We start from the raw sequence: 17,799 nt of genomic DNA on the forward strand, positions 1-17,799 counted from the left end.
CAATAAACGTGAATGGGGTGCGAGTCACGGTGTAATGAGCGAGTGTGGTCGCGGGCACGGGTGTGGTGTTTGTGTGTGGGAGTGAACACTGAGCTGTGGGCACATATACTACACTTATAACATGTTTGGCGTAAGCCAGACATTATGCACTTATGCCTGATTGCATTTTAGCCTGATACAGGCTGCACAAGTGGCGCATGCGCAAGTGCGTGTTAGAAACGTGAGCGCAGTAAGCGGCTTGTGTCGCGCGTGGGGCCTCATGCATGTAGAAACGTGAGCACTGCAAGCGGGCACGAGACTGAAGAGGCTGGGATTCGCGCGACCTGGCCGTGTAATAGAGCGGGCAGAAAGAAGATGTGGGCACATCTGTTACAGATAACACTCTAGCGGCATAACCAGCTAAGAGAGTGGGCTCTGTTAGACACAGGGTTGCTGTGTTTTAATATGGGTGAGCACAGGGGTGTGGGCACCTATTACACTTGAACAGAAATAGCATCAATCTTAATCTGTCAGCATTATTACAGGCGTTCATGTTATGACAGGATCATTGCTGCAATATAGACATTTTCGGCCGCTCAAACGAGGAAAGAGAAACGTTAGAGAGATGGGTGCAAACCGGCCTCTGCGGGCTAAAAACACACTCGTTTCTCATGTTGCCGCTGACGCATGTGCGCGGGAGAGCGCGGCCGCTTTCTGTAATGTAAGAAAGCTGCCCGCAAGCTCAGAGCTGCATAAAATTATCTGCAAGAGCCGGAATCGAACACGAGTCTCTGGCGAGAAAAGCTTTGTGTTTTACCTCTGAGCCACAGCAGTAAAGACACAAGCTGAATAGCACAAGCAGATAAGAGGGCATGATAGTGGCGAACAGGTCCAGCCTCGGCGGAACTAACACACCATAAACCCATTTTTGGAGAAGCTATGCACGGGGGACGGGATGTACTAATAAAAGTAAAGAAAAGATGTACTTGTAAAGTAAAGAAAGCTAGCCGTGGTCGGCACAGCTGTAAGCGGCTCGTCCCTCATACAGCGTGGGACTCCGGCGCTGAGAGAGGCGCGGCATGAGCCGCAGGTGTGCGAGGCATCTTTAAAAAGACGCTCGCTGCTCTTTTGTGAAGTTACACAAGCAAAATACTAATGTAAGGATACGTCGCCGGATGGCGTTAGCTCACAGGATGGCTGAAGGTGGCGAAGACGGCCAGCTTCCTCCGACTCTGTCCACGCTCGCTAAGAGATGCCTTCTCGGCGGCGACGCGGCTTCCTCTCGGAGATCAGCAGATGCGTATAGCCTCGCTGAATTGATGAAATTCAGAAAACAGCGGGAAACTCGCCTATTTATAGACTCGGCCCACACCGTTTTGGCGGGCTTTGACGCAATAAGAGCGTGTCAGTTTCTCATTGGCCGCGAGTTCAACCGAGTTCCCTCATAGGCTGTAGCAGTTCTCCCTGAGCGAACCAATGAGCTGCTAGCTAGCCCGCTCATGATCTGCTGCAGATGAACTGCGTTGACAATGGATACAAAATTAAAGGATAATTTTTCGGCTTCAACTTCTCAGAAAAGATGAATCTTTCCCGTAGCGTAAGCTAGCTTCATAAGAGCAGGGGGGGGGGGGGGGGGGGGTCAATATTGTGGTCAATATGCTAATACATTATGAGGGTGGCCAGTGGGTTCACTTGCCTTTTCATATTTATGTGCATATAGGTGGAGAAATTTAAGCTGAGGGCAAGATAAAATGTTGCAGGATTTTATTGTCCTGCTTCCTTTTAACAAAACATACAACAAATAAGAGTTGGTTTGTAAAGAGAGTTAAGAGTTGCTTTGTAAAGACCAAGATTGACTGAAAATGCATTTCTAAGAATTAGGCTATGTTCAGACTTCAGAATTTCTCTCAAAAAAGATATTTACAGGCAGACTGCCCACATCATTAAATGCAAGTGATCAAAAAATATTTTTGTGTGCCCCAGACATAACCCATATCTGCATGGGTTGCTTTGGTAACAATGTAGGCGTGCCCACAGGCCACATGTGTGACAAGGCTTTCAAAACAAATGTAGAAAAAAAAAGAGCTGAGCAATTCCACCGTTATGGGCGTGACATTAGCAGTCAAAACTTGAAATATAAATTCTCATGAGTTAAATACCAGGGGAGGTATTCAAATTTTTTTTTTTATCTTACCACTAGGAGTACTCCTAAATCGCACTAAAATATTATAGCTAGGAGTTTTCTCTTAAAAGTTATTCACAACGCCTTTCAGACCTACTCTTAATAAGGAAAAATGACAACTCCTAAAACTAAGAGTGAGTCTTCGTTGCTATGGATGACGTCAATTTTCATGCACGAGCTTCCTCGCAATGATTACGGTGATTGGTTGTTAGATGACAGGGCCATCATGCGGAACATAATACAGCAACAAATCATGGAATTACGACATCTAAATATGTCTGTGTTCTACACAAAATAATAATAAGAAAAAAAAAGTAATGTCATCAAAATGTATAGGCTACATAATGACATGTTTGTGCAGGCCCCAGTGAAGTGTAATTCTAAAAAGGCAGAGAGAGAAAAGTCATGAATGAAATTATTCAAGGTAGCCTAAGGGCATGCAGTGTTCACACATCAGGTCTTTTTGCGCACTCAAGTTCGTTATTTTAAATGTAGGCGCGGGGTATGTGCGCCCGTTTTTTCCAAGCGCGTCCGTATGGAGCGCACCGTAGGTATCGTGACAAGAACCAACCAGAGTGCAACCGCCGGGAGAAAGTGGCGCGCCTTGCGTTTTTAGGCGCAATATGTGAATGGTGCCTGATACCCTAATGAAAACCTTTTCTTGCCTAATAATGAAAAACGACACTTGCATTAACACTTGCTTGGTTAATTGACATTCTTTCAGCCTAACTAGACTATTTAAAGCAAGGACATCTTGCTCCTACTGAAGTAATGTAAGAGCCAACTGGACGCAGGATCAGTTACTGCTGCTGGCCCAGTTGGTGCTAGAAAAAAATTAAAAAACATAATAAAAGTGAAATTTGGCACTGGGATTTCAAGCAAAACTAAGCATGAGACAGGGTAGAGGATTTGTTTGCAGATGAATGCAGCATTCCAGCTTGTGCCGCGGACCCCAGCTTAGTGAGTTAGGAGTCCTCTCGACTTCTTTTAAGCTGTCCCTGACTTATGTGCTACATTTAGGGCTAAAATGCTTTTTGAATTACTCTTAGTGAAAAAAATTAAGAGTCCTAAAGTTAGGAGTGACACGCCCATTATTTTTAGTTGCTCCTAAATTCGCTAGTTAGGAGCTACTTTTAGCCTTAAAATTCATTGTGAATATGGCCCCAGGGCTGCCCCCTAATAGTAGACTAAACATTAGTCGACAAGAGGCTTGGTCGACCAAACTTTTATTAGTTGGTTGCAGTAAAAAAAAAAAAAAAAAAAAAAAAAAAACAGGAAGTGGCGAAGTGGCGAATGCTTTGTGGCAAGCTTTATTTACGCGCTTGAGCATAGAATAGGCTATATGTTAGGCCTATGTATATTAAAAGGCTCATTATTCCCCCCCAGCATATATATAAAGGGGCACTTGGCAACTATTTCAACTTAATATAACCATTTAGAAATCATTTGAATGGTTTAATAACCTATTCTGGAAAGAATTGTGACTTTCCCCACTCCACCCAGCATTCCCAGGAGGAAAACCAACCTTCCAACATGGGGACAAACCCCCGTGTCCCCGTAAGTTGGAAATACTGCTTTATGGAAATTCGACATAATTCTATGATACTGTGTATGATATATTCCACACGATAAAGTTGGACGGCTCCGATATTAACAAATGCACAAGAGCTGCGTTAAAAAGGGAGAGGAGGATGCCGCAAGTGAGGTTTTTTTAATGACAGTGTTGTGAAAATATACGCCGCACAGCTGTAGGTGGAGCTCGGTGAGAAAACATACGACAACAAAAATGAAAATGAGCGAAAAAAATTCAGACAAGAAATTACTAGAGTTTAAGTAATTAAATGAATAAATGTGCAATTAGATGACTAATGGCTTGAATGAATGATTACAAGTCGACTTGAAGAATCTTTAGTCATAACCTAGGGTTTTTGGGAGACACAATATATTTTGTAGACTTTTTGTGAATTACAATGCACAAAGCAGAAGCAACAATATACATCAAATGGAGAAGGGTTGGCTCTCCTCATAACATATCTATTATTTAAATTTTAATTGAAAACAGGTGGCAAGTAAGAATATTACCGCCACATTAAAGAGCATCAAAATGGAATTTATTGTTTGTATTGACAAGTCCTTTTGTCAAGTCAAGTCTAAAGTCATTTCAGGTCAAGTCTTAAAGGGGAAATGAAGCGGTGAATCAAGTTTACATGATTTACAAGATGAATTTAATCATTATAATCAACAATTATATAAGAAACCTTACAAATGTAAACATTTAGAAGAAAAAAAAGTAAAAACTTTGTATCTTTCGCCGCCAGGGCGCCCCCATTGTGCATTTGACGTCACGGGGTTAGTTGGCTCAAGTTTAACAGGCTCTGGGCATTGAAAATCGCGACATCAAACTGTGTTTACACCAGTGTTTTGACCGCAAACGACTAATATTAGGTACAGTTATTAGACAAAAAGATGACGTCTCATGTTATATGTTGACAAACTGCACATAGAAACATTGTTCGCGATGTCTGCCGTCAGATATTCCCGTCTCGTCAACAACATGTAATTTGTTAAATGTATTTGTTAAAGGGGAAATGTATGTATTTGTTAAAGGGGAAATTAAACGTCCATATTTTCACACTGGTAGTGCTAGTAGCTACAGCCTACAGTACATATACTAGGAAAAAGTGTCTCCGCTCTGACATCCTTCAGGGAAAGCATCGGCGCTTCCACACAGCATGGTAAACGTGCGCGCCGGTGATGCAGAATTGACCACGCAATACATGCTCAAGATCAACCTCTTGACAACAGATGGACTCAATAGCCACAAATAATAGTGACACCTGGGGCATATAAATTAGCCACACTGACACCTGGGGCATATACCATGAAGCCGGTTTAGGTGGCTAGCCCGATATGTTTCAGTTTATTTTGTGCCAACCCTGGGTTTTAGGTACCATGAAATTGGTTTGGCTTTTAGCAGTGTTCATCGCCATAGTAACTTACACTCCACGGCTAACCTGGTCCGGGGCAGGTTATGTTCCAGGTAAGACTGGTTGCAAACCGAACTTGGACCAATCAGCTGTGAGCAAAGTGACACATGTATGACACGATAAAGTCACTCCACACACAGCAAATAATTTTAAAAGAGAAAATCATGGCTTTTAGTAAATAAATTTGTATGATTTAGAAATTATTTCTGTAATTATTATATCCTTTAACAATCTAATTTAAGTTAATCAATTATTATTACACAGATTTTAAATGAATACGTATATAAAGGCAATATAAATACGCTTTAGAATCAATAAATGAAGCTATAAAATGACTACATGTGAGCTTAATGTTCATTTCTCTCTATACCTTTATCAACATAAACTTCACAACTTTTTCTTGCACTGATATACAGTAGCGATACTTTCTTTTAGTTGTCCTCTTTCATAGACAGCTATTTTCTTCTTGCTGTGTAAATTTGTTTAAATTCTTAATATTTGAATACGTGAATTGCGCTGCTTCTCTCGCGAGAAATTAATTTAAATGAGTTTTGAATGAGTTTCACTCTTTCTCAGCATGTGATTGGCTGTTCACTACTGATGTGACACCTAAACTCCTTAACTCAGGATCAAAAGCCTGAGTTGACAGAGAAAGTTGATGATCAGCATCATGGTACCAACAAAGCCTGGTTGGATTGGTTTGGTTTTGTCAACTCGAAACTAGTCCTGCAACCCTGAGTTTGTTCAACTACCATCATGGTACAGGACCCTGGTAAGTTAGCGTTGCAAACCCGCTCTTCGCCCCAAACCACCACCGGCTGTTCTACATAGCAACGTAACTTACATGTTGACGAGACATCGCGAACAATGTTTCTATGTGCAGTTTGTCAACATATAACATTACACGTCGTCTTTTTGTCTAATAACTGTACCTAACATTAGTCGTTCGCGGTTAAAACACTGGTGTAAACACAGTTTGATGTCGCGATTTTCAGTGCCCAGAGCCTCTTAAACTTGAGCCAACCAACCCCGTGACGCCAACTGCACAATGGCGGCGCCTTGGCGTGCGAAAGAAAGTTTTTTTCTTTTTTTCTTCTAAATGTTTACATTTGTAATGTTTCTTATATAATTGTTGATTATATTGGAAATTCATCTTGTAAATCATGTAAACTTGATTCACCGCTTCATTTCCCCTTTAAGTCTATTAAAATGCGACTCAAGTGTGAGTGCGACTCCGAGTCACTTATTTAAGTGCCCATCTCTGCTATCGGCCATCAATATTTATCGGCTGATTTTTTATCTAATTAAAACCGGTCATATCAGCTATAGTATGAAAAAGGGCGAAATAGCAAACCAATGGTTTATTAATTAACTGTGTGAATAACTGTATTTTTCTCTGGGTAAAACAATTAAACACTTGCTAAAAGAAACTGAAATCTGTACAAAATACAGCAGTGCTCAACAACAAAGACTACTTGGGGCCAGCGTGAACGATACTTGGGACAATTGACAGAGCTGTCCAGCATTACATATTCATGAAAGTTTATCCTTTGCACATGTTTTTAAGCATTGCGAATTTAAATGTTTAAGCACAAAAAGACACTAAAGAGAAATTAATTCTACACTTCTACAATTCTTCTGTGTGAGAATTGTGAAGTCTAAATGCGTGTTGGCAGTGTGTAAGCAACAACCAAAAATCCACCAAGTGCTTTTTATAAAATCCCCATAAATCATAAGCACTGTCTCAAGAACAAGCCGTCCGAAGATTCAGTAAAAAGTGACAGCACTTTGCACAGGCCCCTCAAAAGACTGTTGCCGTTTTAGACAAGACCTGAGTGAGCTGTACACACTCCACCATTGTTTCGACTCCAGAGCAGCTGAAGACAAGAATGACTCCCAAGCGATTGAGGTGTTTTTGTTGTTGTATGCAAGAATGAACACAGCAGTCATCATTTACTCCCAACATCTGAGCCGCTGTTTTTCAACGGAATGCCCCCCAATCTACCTAAATGTGTTTGTCTGCACAAATCATTTTACATCAGACTGCTTTGTGAAAGAGGGTCAGTACAAAGCATTATTTTCTGACTTCGGGTCGAACTGAACACCGCTACTGAAAGTTTTTGTTCTGATATCATTCCGTGAGATGAGCTTGTCCCGACACCGGAGGGGGCCGGAAACACAGCAGCTAATTTGTAATTAAAGAGATGCACAAAAACGGTGAGACTTTTGCTCAACCCCAAAAAGTGGCACTTTTAATATCATGTAAAACCATTATCTGTGGGTTATTTTGAGCTAAAGCTTCACATATCCACTCTGGGGACATCAGAGACTTATTTTACATCTTGTAATAAGGGGCATAATAGGTTACCTTTAAATGAATTGAAGCAGTTCAAATAAAACGCTTGTGTACTAGCAGGGCCTAAAACTGCTGTGAACCAGACAGTCTCAAAATCAGTTTGAAATCACTGGCATTTATGACATCACAAACTACCTTGTAACCATCAATGAGTGGTTCTCTGAGCTGCTTCGAGTGAGTGGAAGCAGGGGTAATGATTTGCATATTCACAGAACCACGTATACTAAATGAGGCAAGGGTGTAGCTACACATTCAAGCTATTTGAAGACATCATGATTTTTGTATATGTAGTTTAGGTGGTCAAAGATGAGTTGAGTTTTAAGGGATAAAATGCTTAACTACAGACGACTTTAAGAAAATGTACTGGCCATGAAACTGTTTTTGCAAAAACAGGCAATAATGACACAAATATTTAATTTTGTTTAAGTTCTCTATTCCATTCAATATTCCAATAGCTAAAACTACTAGCCTAATACAAATTTAAAACATTATTAAGGTCAGTAATAAAATAAGAACCAATAATCAAATTACAAGCAAAAGCGCAAATTAATACAACAAAGATAAAAATGAAATAAACAGTGCTATTCAGGTTTTTCAGGATGGTCTGACAGTAGTTTTCAAGTACAGAAAATTAATAAAGCAAGCAAATGTAAAATAATACTATTCACTGTGTAAATTAAACATACTTATTAATCAATCCTTTTTAAAGTTACAAAAGTTATTCAGTCAAGAGCAGTGAGTGATTATTTCTTTTTTTTGATTATTTATTATTTTATTATAATACACCGCTTATAAGATGTACAGTGACTACCAGTATGGGTATGGTGTGCCGCGTGCGAGTAGGATAACAAAGCGTCACCATTGTTTGATGCAGCGATGACTTTGACATGAGTTGCATCGCCGTGATGCCCATTTCGGTTGCTTCTTTTACTTGGTCTTCCATGAGTGCGAACAAAGGAGAAACCACAATGACAACTACTACTTTCATTGCATCCCATCTTCTTAGCGACCATCGGAGCCGCCCTGGAAATTTGATTGGCCAGACCATTTTTCTAATGATCATAATTACTCCTCAATGGATCGAGTCCAGACTGAACTTCCCGACCAAAACATGTTGTGGGTGGGGTTCGGGCATACTTCATCAAGTGTTACTCTTTTGGCGCAATCGACTTGCGTACGGCCATCTGACGGAAGCAAGTTATTTTAGTTGATAAAGTTTTAGTTAGACAAACGCATTGCTTTACTTCAGATGGCTTTTATCAACCCGCCAGAGGCAGGTCGAGCATGTTTATTATGGATGGATGCGCTTTGATGGACTTCCAAAAAGCATAACCATTGACTCCCATTATAAAGCTTGGAAGAGCCAGAAAATTTGCACCAAGGATGGCTTCAGTAAATCATGAGCTAATTTTCATTTTTGGGTGAACTATCCCTTTAAAGGTGACATAATATGCACCCTTTCACAAGATGTAATATAAATCAATGGTGTCCCCAGAATGTGTCTGAAATTTCAGCTCAAAATACCCAGTAGCTGAGTGCAGTCTTACAGAAAGACTCGGGAAGAGTTTGCAACTTTTAGACGAACCTGGCTGTTTATGAATGGTTAGTGGATACATTTATGTTAAACGACAGAACAGTTTGCATGCTTTGCTTGAAGTTTTGCCTTTGCTTTAGAACTGGTAACACTGTTGTCGCTTGTGAAAACCAAATGTTGGCACCGTGGGTGGAAACGTGCAGATAAAGGGGTGGTTATATTATAAAAAGATCCCCTTCCTACATCAAAAGGGGAGCAAAATCTGATTGGCTCATTTTCTGACATGCTTGCAGAGAAAGGCTTACCAAAATAAAGTTACTGGGTTGTCACCTTTCACGTTTTCTGGGTTGTTAGATGCCAGTCAGGACCGATTATAGCTGATGTCCCCTTTAAAGTGACAGCAGCCTGATAGCTGTCTGTTTTAATGTTAATGTTAATCAAACAACAAAAGTCCCAACAACAAAACCAAAATAACAATAATTCATACTCTTGACTAAATTTTTGTTACTTTAATAAGCATTAATCTATATTTAATTTATACAATGAAGAAAATTTTACATTTGATTATTTAATATTAGTGTTAGACCTTACCTGAAAAGCACTTTATTTCATACGTTCTTTTGTTGTTGTATTCAATTCATGCTGACCTGCTAAATGCTAAATGTTCAATAGAAATTATTTGATGATACAGCAATAAACTAGCTAATAGCCTATATATTAATGCATGTGTTTGTAAACTTTGTTCATTTAAAAAAAATCTAAACGCTAATCTATTTTAATCACAAAAGTTCAAATAAGAGATTAAGAGACAAATATTGGTTCTGGAAGCAGCCAATAATAGTTTGTTAAAATCTGTCTCAGCGAAAAAAAGAAAAAAAAAAATATATTGGTGAGTCCCTAAAATTAGTATTATTTGACATCAAAAATTGTTTTGGCTATTTGTCCTGCAGTCCACCTGTACCTGTTGTGAAGCAAATGACAATCTAAATATTTTATCACTCGTTAATATAAACTATGTTGTGATGCATCTGCAGCTATATTAAATGTTCATCAAACACAATCCAAAAATATGCAGGTAAGCTCTTGCAATTTATCTCTCGTTCTTATTTAGTCTATTCAAATACTGCAAGAACATCTTTAGGCTAATAAATCTCCACAATGTTCTTGTTGATACTAAAATGCTGTTATTATAATAAATTAATTTCTAAAATGAACGGTAAGACTGAAACAGATCACAGTAGGCCACAGTATAAGTCATCAGCAATAGGTATACATGCCAGTCAAATATATTTAATACAAAATGTATGTAACGATCACATCAGTAACATTATTATGGTTGTTCAGAGCAAAGAAGGGAGATGAGTTGTTAATCAATGATAAGAATGGACATAATTTGGCTTTGTACAGAAGGATACTAGTTAATTGTATTAATATTAATTATCATATGACGATGATTCAATTATATGATGAAAATTATTTCATATAATTTAAACTTAATTTAAGATGTTACGTACATGATACACCACTGAAACATTCCGACTTCATAGATATTGTCCTTATAAATCCCAAAAACATTGCTGTTAAAACAATATCATTTTTTTAGATAGGTCTACATCTTTCAACAAAACACTTACTGTAGACAAAGTAAAAAAAAAAATAAAAAAAATGGATGGCCCCCTTTGATCTCTCTTTTGAAAATGTTAAATATAGTTGGATGAAAATGTAATTATTAATGTCAGTCCACACCTCATATGTGGTGGATAAACATAGTGGATTTCTTAAAATATCTATTACAGCAGTAAAATACAGACTTAAATGCATAACTTAAATAAGTTTGCTGTAAAAACGTAAAAAAAAAAAAAAAAAGTATGGTAATGTTTATATTTGCATGGAATTGCTCAGATACATCATCTCGTCCTCAGTTGCACAAGAAAAACTCAGCAATGGCAGAGACAGGCATTCTAATATTCTGTGCAATAGTCGTGGCTAACATACCGTTTGAATTCTGTATGAATACTTCTGGCATTACGTTTTGATGTTATCGTTGTGTCGTGTTATGAGGGACGCAAAATATTATTTGAATTCAGCTTTGAGCAGCCAGACTAAGACGCATTTGTAAAAATCTAATTGGAATCACATTTTAAACCACCTCCAAATGTGGTTTGAGTCTTATTTGAAAAAAAAAAAAAAAAAAGTGATGTATTTTTTTCCTGGATATGCAAAAGAAAACCTGATTTCTGCTGGCAGTCTGAACATAGCCTTTAAATCAAAAGGAGCATTACTAGAAGATTTGAAATATAGTCAAGCGTTACCAATCACAAAACAAACCCTGACGAAAGTGAGGTTATGTATTAAATGGTTTACTTACTAAAAGAAAGAAAAAAGTCATGTGAAAAACAAAACTAACAAATTTACGTAGAAAATCAGTCGTTTAGTGGTTATTTTACAAAAAATATTTGACGGCAGAAATTGGTTGATTGACCAATCACATCTGCACAGATTTTCTTATTTTGATGTTATATTTATAAGTGTACAGGTGACAACAAAATCCTTCAAACAGCCATCTGAGACCAGTTGAATATTTTTAGTATGTTGGTGTTACATTAAATTAGAAAGCCCAGTGTCTTTGACCCCGTTTACACCTGGTATTAAAATGCGATCTGTATCCAGATAAGTTATCCGGATAATAAGTACTGATTCCATTTACACCTGGCCACATAAATGTGTTTTTGCAAAACGGATATAAATCCGATCTTCACCTCCTGCGTTATATGCAGATTTATTGGATTGCACGCCACCAAAAGCAACAGATCTGAGCGGCATTTTATTGATCATCAGCTAATTTCCAAATCCGAGACATCAATAAGAGAGAGTGGCAACAGGCCTGGTAAGATAATTTCGTTTCTTTACTTGAAGATGTTTTAACTGCGTCTGTGACTTACTTTCACTTTTATTTGCGATGTTTGCACGTTGAATAGACGCTCATCTGCGGTGATGCGTGTCGCATCTGACTAGGCTATAACATGACATAGCCTATATAACACGCTCTCACTCGTTTATTTTTTAGCATTTTTGGGAGGAGTAAAATATACATATGTGGTTTCAACAACCAGATTGCGTTTACACCTAGTAAAGATCCGGACACAATGCGAGCCAGACTACCTCCAGATGTGGTCAGGCAGATCCGATCACGATCCGATCACAACGCGTTTACACCTTGCATTAACATGCGTTTTTTATTATCCGGATAACTTATCTGGATACAGATCGCATTTTAATACCAGGTGTAAACGGGGTCTTTGAGTCCATGTTCACATTCCCACACGTTTGGGTAGATTCTAGCCATCATTATCTTAGAAAGTATCGAACAAGAGATTGTCTTTCTGTAAATGTATGATTCATTCGTACCTGGTCAACATGGTTTCCATCACCAGTGGGCCAGCGGTGTTTGCCTGCAGTGCAGCCACCCAACTGCTCCCCAGGCTGCCTTTGAAAGAAATAGCCCACAGTGGCATCATCTTGGGAACGACCGCTCAGTGGAGGCTGAGGGGTGCCGGGGTTGGCATTGGCCACCCGGTCCATACCTGGCAGAGGGTGAGCTCCTCCAGGTCCCTGCCCAGCACCTCCTACTGTGGCCAGAGAACCCCCCGCATGGACTCGGACCACTCCGGTCTCTGGCGCACCATTTGTGTGCAGCATCCCACCTCGCGTCTCCTGCCAGGCCACGTCATTCATACCTAAGATGCTGCATGGAATGCTCATTCCACGGAAAAACCTTCAGAAAAAGGGGCAGGAAGGATTAATGCCATTTTAAAAGTAGTTTTACTTCCATGGCAATAGATTAGCCCAGATTAAAGGGTTAGTTCACCCAAAAATGAAAATTAAGTCATTAATTACTCACCCCCATGCTGTACCAACCCCGTAAGACCTTCGTTCGTCTTCGGAACACAAATGAAGATATTTTTGATTAAATTTGAGAGCTGTATAACTACCACATTGGCTCCTAAGGGACTGCCTCTTGACGGCCCAGAAAGTCAATGAAGAAAATGTTTAAATATCCCAAGTGACTACCGTGGCTCAACTATATGTTTATCAAGCGACGCGAATACTTTTTGTGCGAAAAAACAAACAAAAATAACGAGTTTATTCGACTATTTCTTTTCTTCCTTGTAGACCAGAACGAGACTTCCTTATAGATTTCCACGACGCATGCGCGAGATTTGCGATCTGCTCACACCAGCTTCACTACTTCAGATCGCAAATCTCGCGCATGCGTCGTGGAAATCTAAGGAAGTCTCGTTCTGGCCTACAAGGAAGAAAAGAAATAGTCGAATAAACTCGTTATTTTTGTTTGTTTTTTCGCACAAAAAGTATTCGCGTCGCTTGATAAACATATAGTTGAGCCACGGTAGTCACTTGGGATATTTAAACATTTTCTTCATTGACTTTCTGGGCCGTCAAGAGGCAGTCCCTTAGGAGCCAATGTGGTAGTTATACAGCTCTCAAATTTAATCAAAAATATCTTCATTTGTGTTCCGAAGACGAACGAAGGTCTTACGGGGTTGGTACAGCATGGGGGTGAGTAATTAATGACTTAATTTTCATTTTTGGGTGAACTAACCCTTTAATGATATGTATTATTTTGAAATACAGAAACACTGTGAAACAAAACTAATTAAGAAGATTTTATTTTAAGGGGACTGAGTCAATGAAATGTAGAAGACTTCCAACTTTTATCCATGTAAAAACCACCAAATACTATTAAAATACAATAAATTACATATAAATTAAATATAGTGTGATTTCCTACATCTATGAGTTTAAAAATATAAAATCTGTCTCCAACTAGGGTCCCCCAGTGAATCTTGGTCACTTCCAACACTGAGTGTACGTTACAGTGTAACTTAAGCACACACATAATAACAAAGCTATGCAATCAAATACAAACAAAATAAACTGTCAGGAGAACAAAGACGCACCATAAAGTCTTAATACAGGTGGCCATAAACTAAACGTTGTTTACTCAGATTTTTAAAAGCAGCATTTAAAAAAATATATTAATGTAAATGCGTTTAAATAAAGACCTGAAATCACGCGTTTCTATGTGAATGTTTTGAGTGGACAGGAATAGCAGGATGCTAACGGCTAACACACTAATAATGGACGGCGGTAAATTTTGCCATTGTGTTAGATGTAAAATTAAACACTGGTGCGGTTTCTTTAAATTTTAAAGATTTTGCTGTGAGTTTCTGAGACTAAAACATTGTCTCAACAATGTTTTAATTTGATCGAGGTTGTCTGTTGTTTGTTAGCATCACAGGGCCCATGACTCCGCCAGCTAGCTCGTCGCTAACAGTCAGCACGAGAGGGCTTTTTAAAAGTCTAATGTATTTCTATTTAAACATTTGTATTTAAATAGCGTCTTTGAATTGGTAAAAGGCTATGGAAGTGAATAGCGAATCCAACTGCATGATAAAATAAACTGACAAGTCTGACTTTAATGTGCTTGTGTCTCTGCTAGTGCGCGAACCGCTTTGTTGATAAAACAACACACAGGCCTCTCACATCTAAAAGTTAATTTTACAACCAATGAATTCAATAAACACCAGTAATCAACAATTATGGACCTCTAAACGTAGTCGTCACAGTTATGAACCCAAACAGCTAGGCAATTTCATGACAATTCATGAATAAACTCCCGTGTCTTTTCGCTGATAGACTCACAACACGGCCCCCTGCTTGAGCCCCTAAACAAAAGGGGCAACAATTGACATTCGCGGTCCGATATATCCATCACATCTGCTCAAAGATACTCACGCGCGGTGTATGTTGATGTTCAAGCCCGATGCTTCGAGGTTGTGATGGACGCGGTGTTGTGTGTAAGTTTAGTTTCCGTGGAGATGTGGTGCGTGTGTGTGTTTTAATGATTAGGTGTTGGAGGCGCTTGTACAGGAGTTTGGGAGGATTGGTGCCCTCCTCCCCTGTGCGCGCGCGCTCTCTCTCTCTCTCTCTCTCTCTCTCTCTCTCTCTCTCTCTCTCTCTCTCTCTCTCTCTCTCTCTCTCTCTCTCTCTCACACACACACACACACACACACTATATCAGTGAGGACATTGCATAGACTCCCATTGATTTTATATTAGGTTAATGATATTTTCTATTACCTAATAATTAGATAATTTTCCATAATGTAATGATAGAAAATAAACTTTCATATATTTTAGATTCATGCACACCAACTGAAGTATTTCAGGTGTTTTATTGTTTTAATACTGATGATTTTAATATACAGCTCATGAAAACCCAAAATTCCTGTCTTAAAAAATTAGCATATTGTGAAAAGGTTCTCTAAACGAGCTATTAACCTAATCATCTGAATCAACTAATAAACTCTAAACATCTGCAAAAGATTCCTGAAACTCAAAAATCTTTCATTACTCAAAACCGCAATCATGGGTAAGACTGCCGACCTGACTGCTGTCCAGAAGGCCATCATTGACACCCTCAAGCAAGAGGGTAAGACACAGAAAGAAATTTCTGAACAAATAGGCTGTTCCCAGAGTGCTATATCAAGGCACCTCAGTCTGTGGGAAGGAAAAAGTGTGGCAAAAAACGCTGCACAATGAGAAGAGGTGACCGGACCCTGAGGAAGATTGTGGAGAAGGACCGATTCCAGACCTTGGGGACCTGCGGAAGCAGTGGACTGTGTCTGGAGTAGAAACATCCAGAGCCACCGTGCACAGGCGTGTGCAGGAAATGGGCTACAGGTGCCGCATTCCCCAGGTCAAGCCACTTTTGAACCAGAAACAGCGGCAGAAGCGCCTGACCTGGGCTACAGAGAAGCAACACTGGACTGTTGCTCAGTGGTTGCATGTCATTCGGAAATCAGAGTCTGGAGGAAGACTGGGGAGAAGGAAATGCCAAAATGCCTGAAGTCCAGTGTCAAGTACCCACAGTCAGTGATGGTCTGGGGTGCCATGTCAGCTGCTGGTGTTTGTCCACTGTGTTTTATCAAGGGCAGGGTCAATGCAGCTAGCTATCAGGAGATTTTGGAGCTCTTCATACTTCCATCTGCTGAAAAGCTTTATTGAGATGAAGATTTCATTTTTCAGCACGACCTGGCACCTGCTCACAGTGCCAAAACCACTGGTAAATGGTTTACTGACCATAGCATTACTGTGCACAAGTCTACCAACTCTCCTGACCTGAACCCCATAGAGAATCTGTGGGATATTGTGAAGAGAAAGTTGAGAGACGCAAGACCCAACACTCTGGATAAGCTTAAGGCCGCTATGGCCTGCATAACACCTCAGCAGTGCCACAGGACCCTGTAGGACCCTGTAGGACCCAGGACCCTGACCCACGCCGTGAAGCAGTCATTTCTGCAAAAGGACTCCCGACCAAGTATCGAGTGCATAACTGAACATTATTATTTTTTTTTTTTTGTATTAAAAACACTTCTTTGATTGGTCGGATGAAATATGAAAATTTTTTGAGATAGGAATTTGGGTTTTCATGAGCTGTATGCCTAAATCATCAGTATTAAAACAATAAAAGACCTGATTTCAGTTGGTGTGCAATGAATCTAAAATATATGAAAGTTTAATTTTTGTCATTACATTATGGAAAATAATTAACTTTATCACAAATTCAATACATAGTTCCCACAGGCAAAAAGAATTGTCACGTGACCTCCCCGGAGACGCCATCTTTGAGGGCAAAACCGCTGTGTTTACCATAGGCGTTTATAATGTTTTATCAGAGAATGTCGTTTTACAAACAAATATTTATGTCTGTTTATATTGTTATGCAAATCATGAAAAGACAACGTGTAATAGATTATAAAGAGACTATTAAAACAAGACATAGAGAGGTACAATGCGAAAATTTCATTCATAATGTATCCTTATGCAACAAAAGAAGCACTGAGCACCGATTATGCAACTTTGCCTCAGATACAGTATTTTCATGTGTACAATTATCTGGTATTGGTGAGGAGTTTTTACACATGTGAGCAATTCCAAGCCTGGAAATCACTGGAGGTGTACGATCAGATTGACGTGGGGTTGGTTTGGTGACATTTGCTCAAATGCAATCAATGGAAAAGTAACTTAAGTCATCATAGCGAAGTAGCATGATGCTAACCTGTCTATTAAAAAGTAATAGCCTGCACAACTTAATTCCTATGTTCCCCAGTCACCGGTGATTTCTGTAATATGCATGTACTTGCGGGTGTCATGGTTCGGTGCATGAATATTAAAATAAATAACTCGCGTGCAATTTAATTAATGTAATGAGGAACTACATTATACGCGGGATCTTTAGGGACATAATCTGAGATTGCAATGCTGGAATGTGAGATCAAACAGTGGAAACAATGTTGTTTTGTATGTTTTTAATACCTTGTCATTTTGTTCATACAGGACATTATTCAAACTGCAATGTGTTAACTTATATTTATTTACACTCGCAATAAAACACAACATTGTGCTTTTGTCAAACAAATTCTTGCGTGTTTTGAGTGAGTTTCTTTCCTGTTTATGCTCGACAGCCATAATCTCCGTCGTTGTTCGGACAAAAGCTTAGACTTCTCACATCCATATGGAGTCTAATGACGGGTATAGTGTAAAATCCCGATTTAACTGAACCTCCGGCACGATTTTATCATCCATTGACCCAGCAGGAGATGACCATTTTCACTTTATAGCACGAAACTCATTTCACTTCGTTCAACTCGTATTGCTTCTTCTTATGTTTTGCCCT

General features: G+C 39.3%; 1 protein-coding gene across 7 annotated transcripts in view; it reads right to left on the reverse strand.

Annotated features, from left to right (window-relative positions):
- Positions 1 to 15,033, reverse strand: part of pum2 (pumilio RNA-binding family member 2) — a 115,959-nt gene extending 100,926 nt beyond the window's left edge. For 4 of the 7 annotated variants that reach the window (XM_089118419.1, XM_089118413.1, XM_089118417.1 and 1 more), the window contains exons 1-2: positions 14,856 to 15,033; positions 12,447 to 12,813 (exon numbers count right to left, since the gene is read on the reverse strand). In XM_089118419.1, coding sequence (XP_088974545.1) covers positions 12,447 to 12,800 — 354 coding nt within the window. In that variant the 5' untranslated portion in view covers positions 12,801 to 12,813; positions 14,856 to 15,033. The remainder of the gene's footprint in view (positions 1 to 12,446; positions 12,814 to 14,855) is intronic. The other 3 variants (XM_089118416.1, XM_089118418.1, XM_089118415.1) reach the window with 1 other exon arrangement.
- Between the last annotated feature and the right edge of the window lie 2,766 nt (positions 15,034 to 17,799).

The sequence above is a fragment of the Pimephales promelas genome, chromosome 13 (genome assembly GCF_988280905.1).
Source record: "Pimephales promelas chromosome 13, fPimPro1.hap1.1, whole genome shotgun sequence".
NCBI classification, from domain to species: domain Eukaryota; kingdom Metazoa; phylum Chordata; class Actinopteri; order Cypriniformes; family Leuciscidae; genus Pimephales; species Pimephales promelas.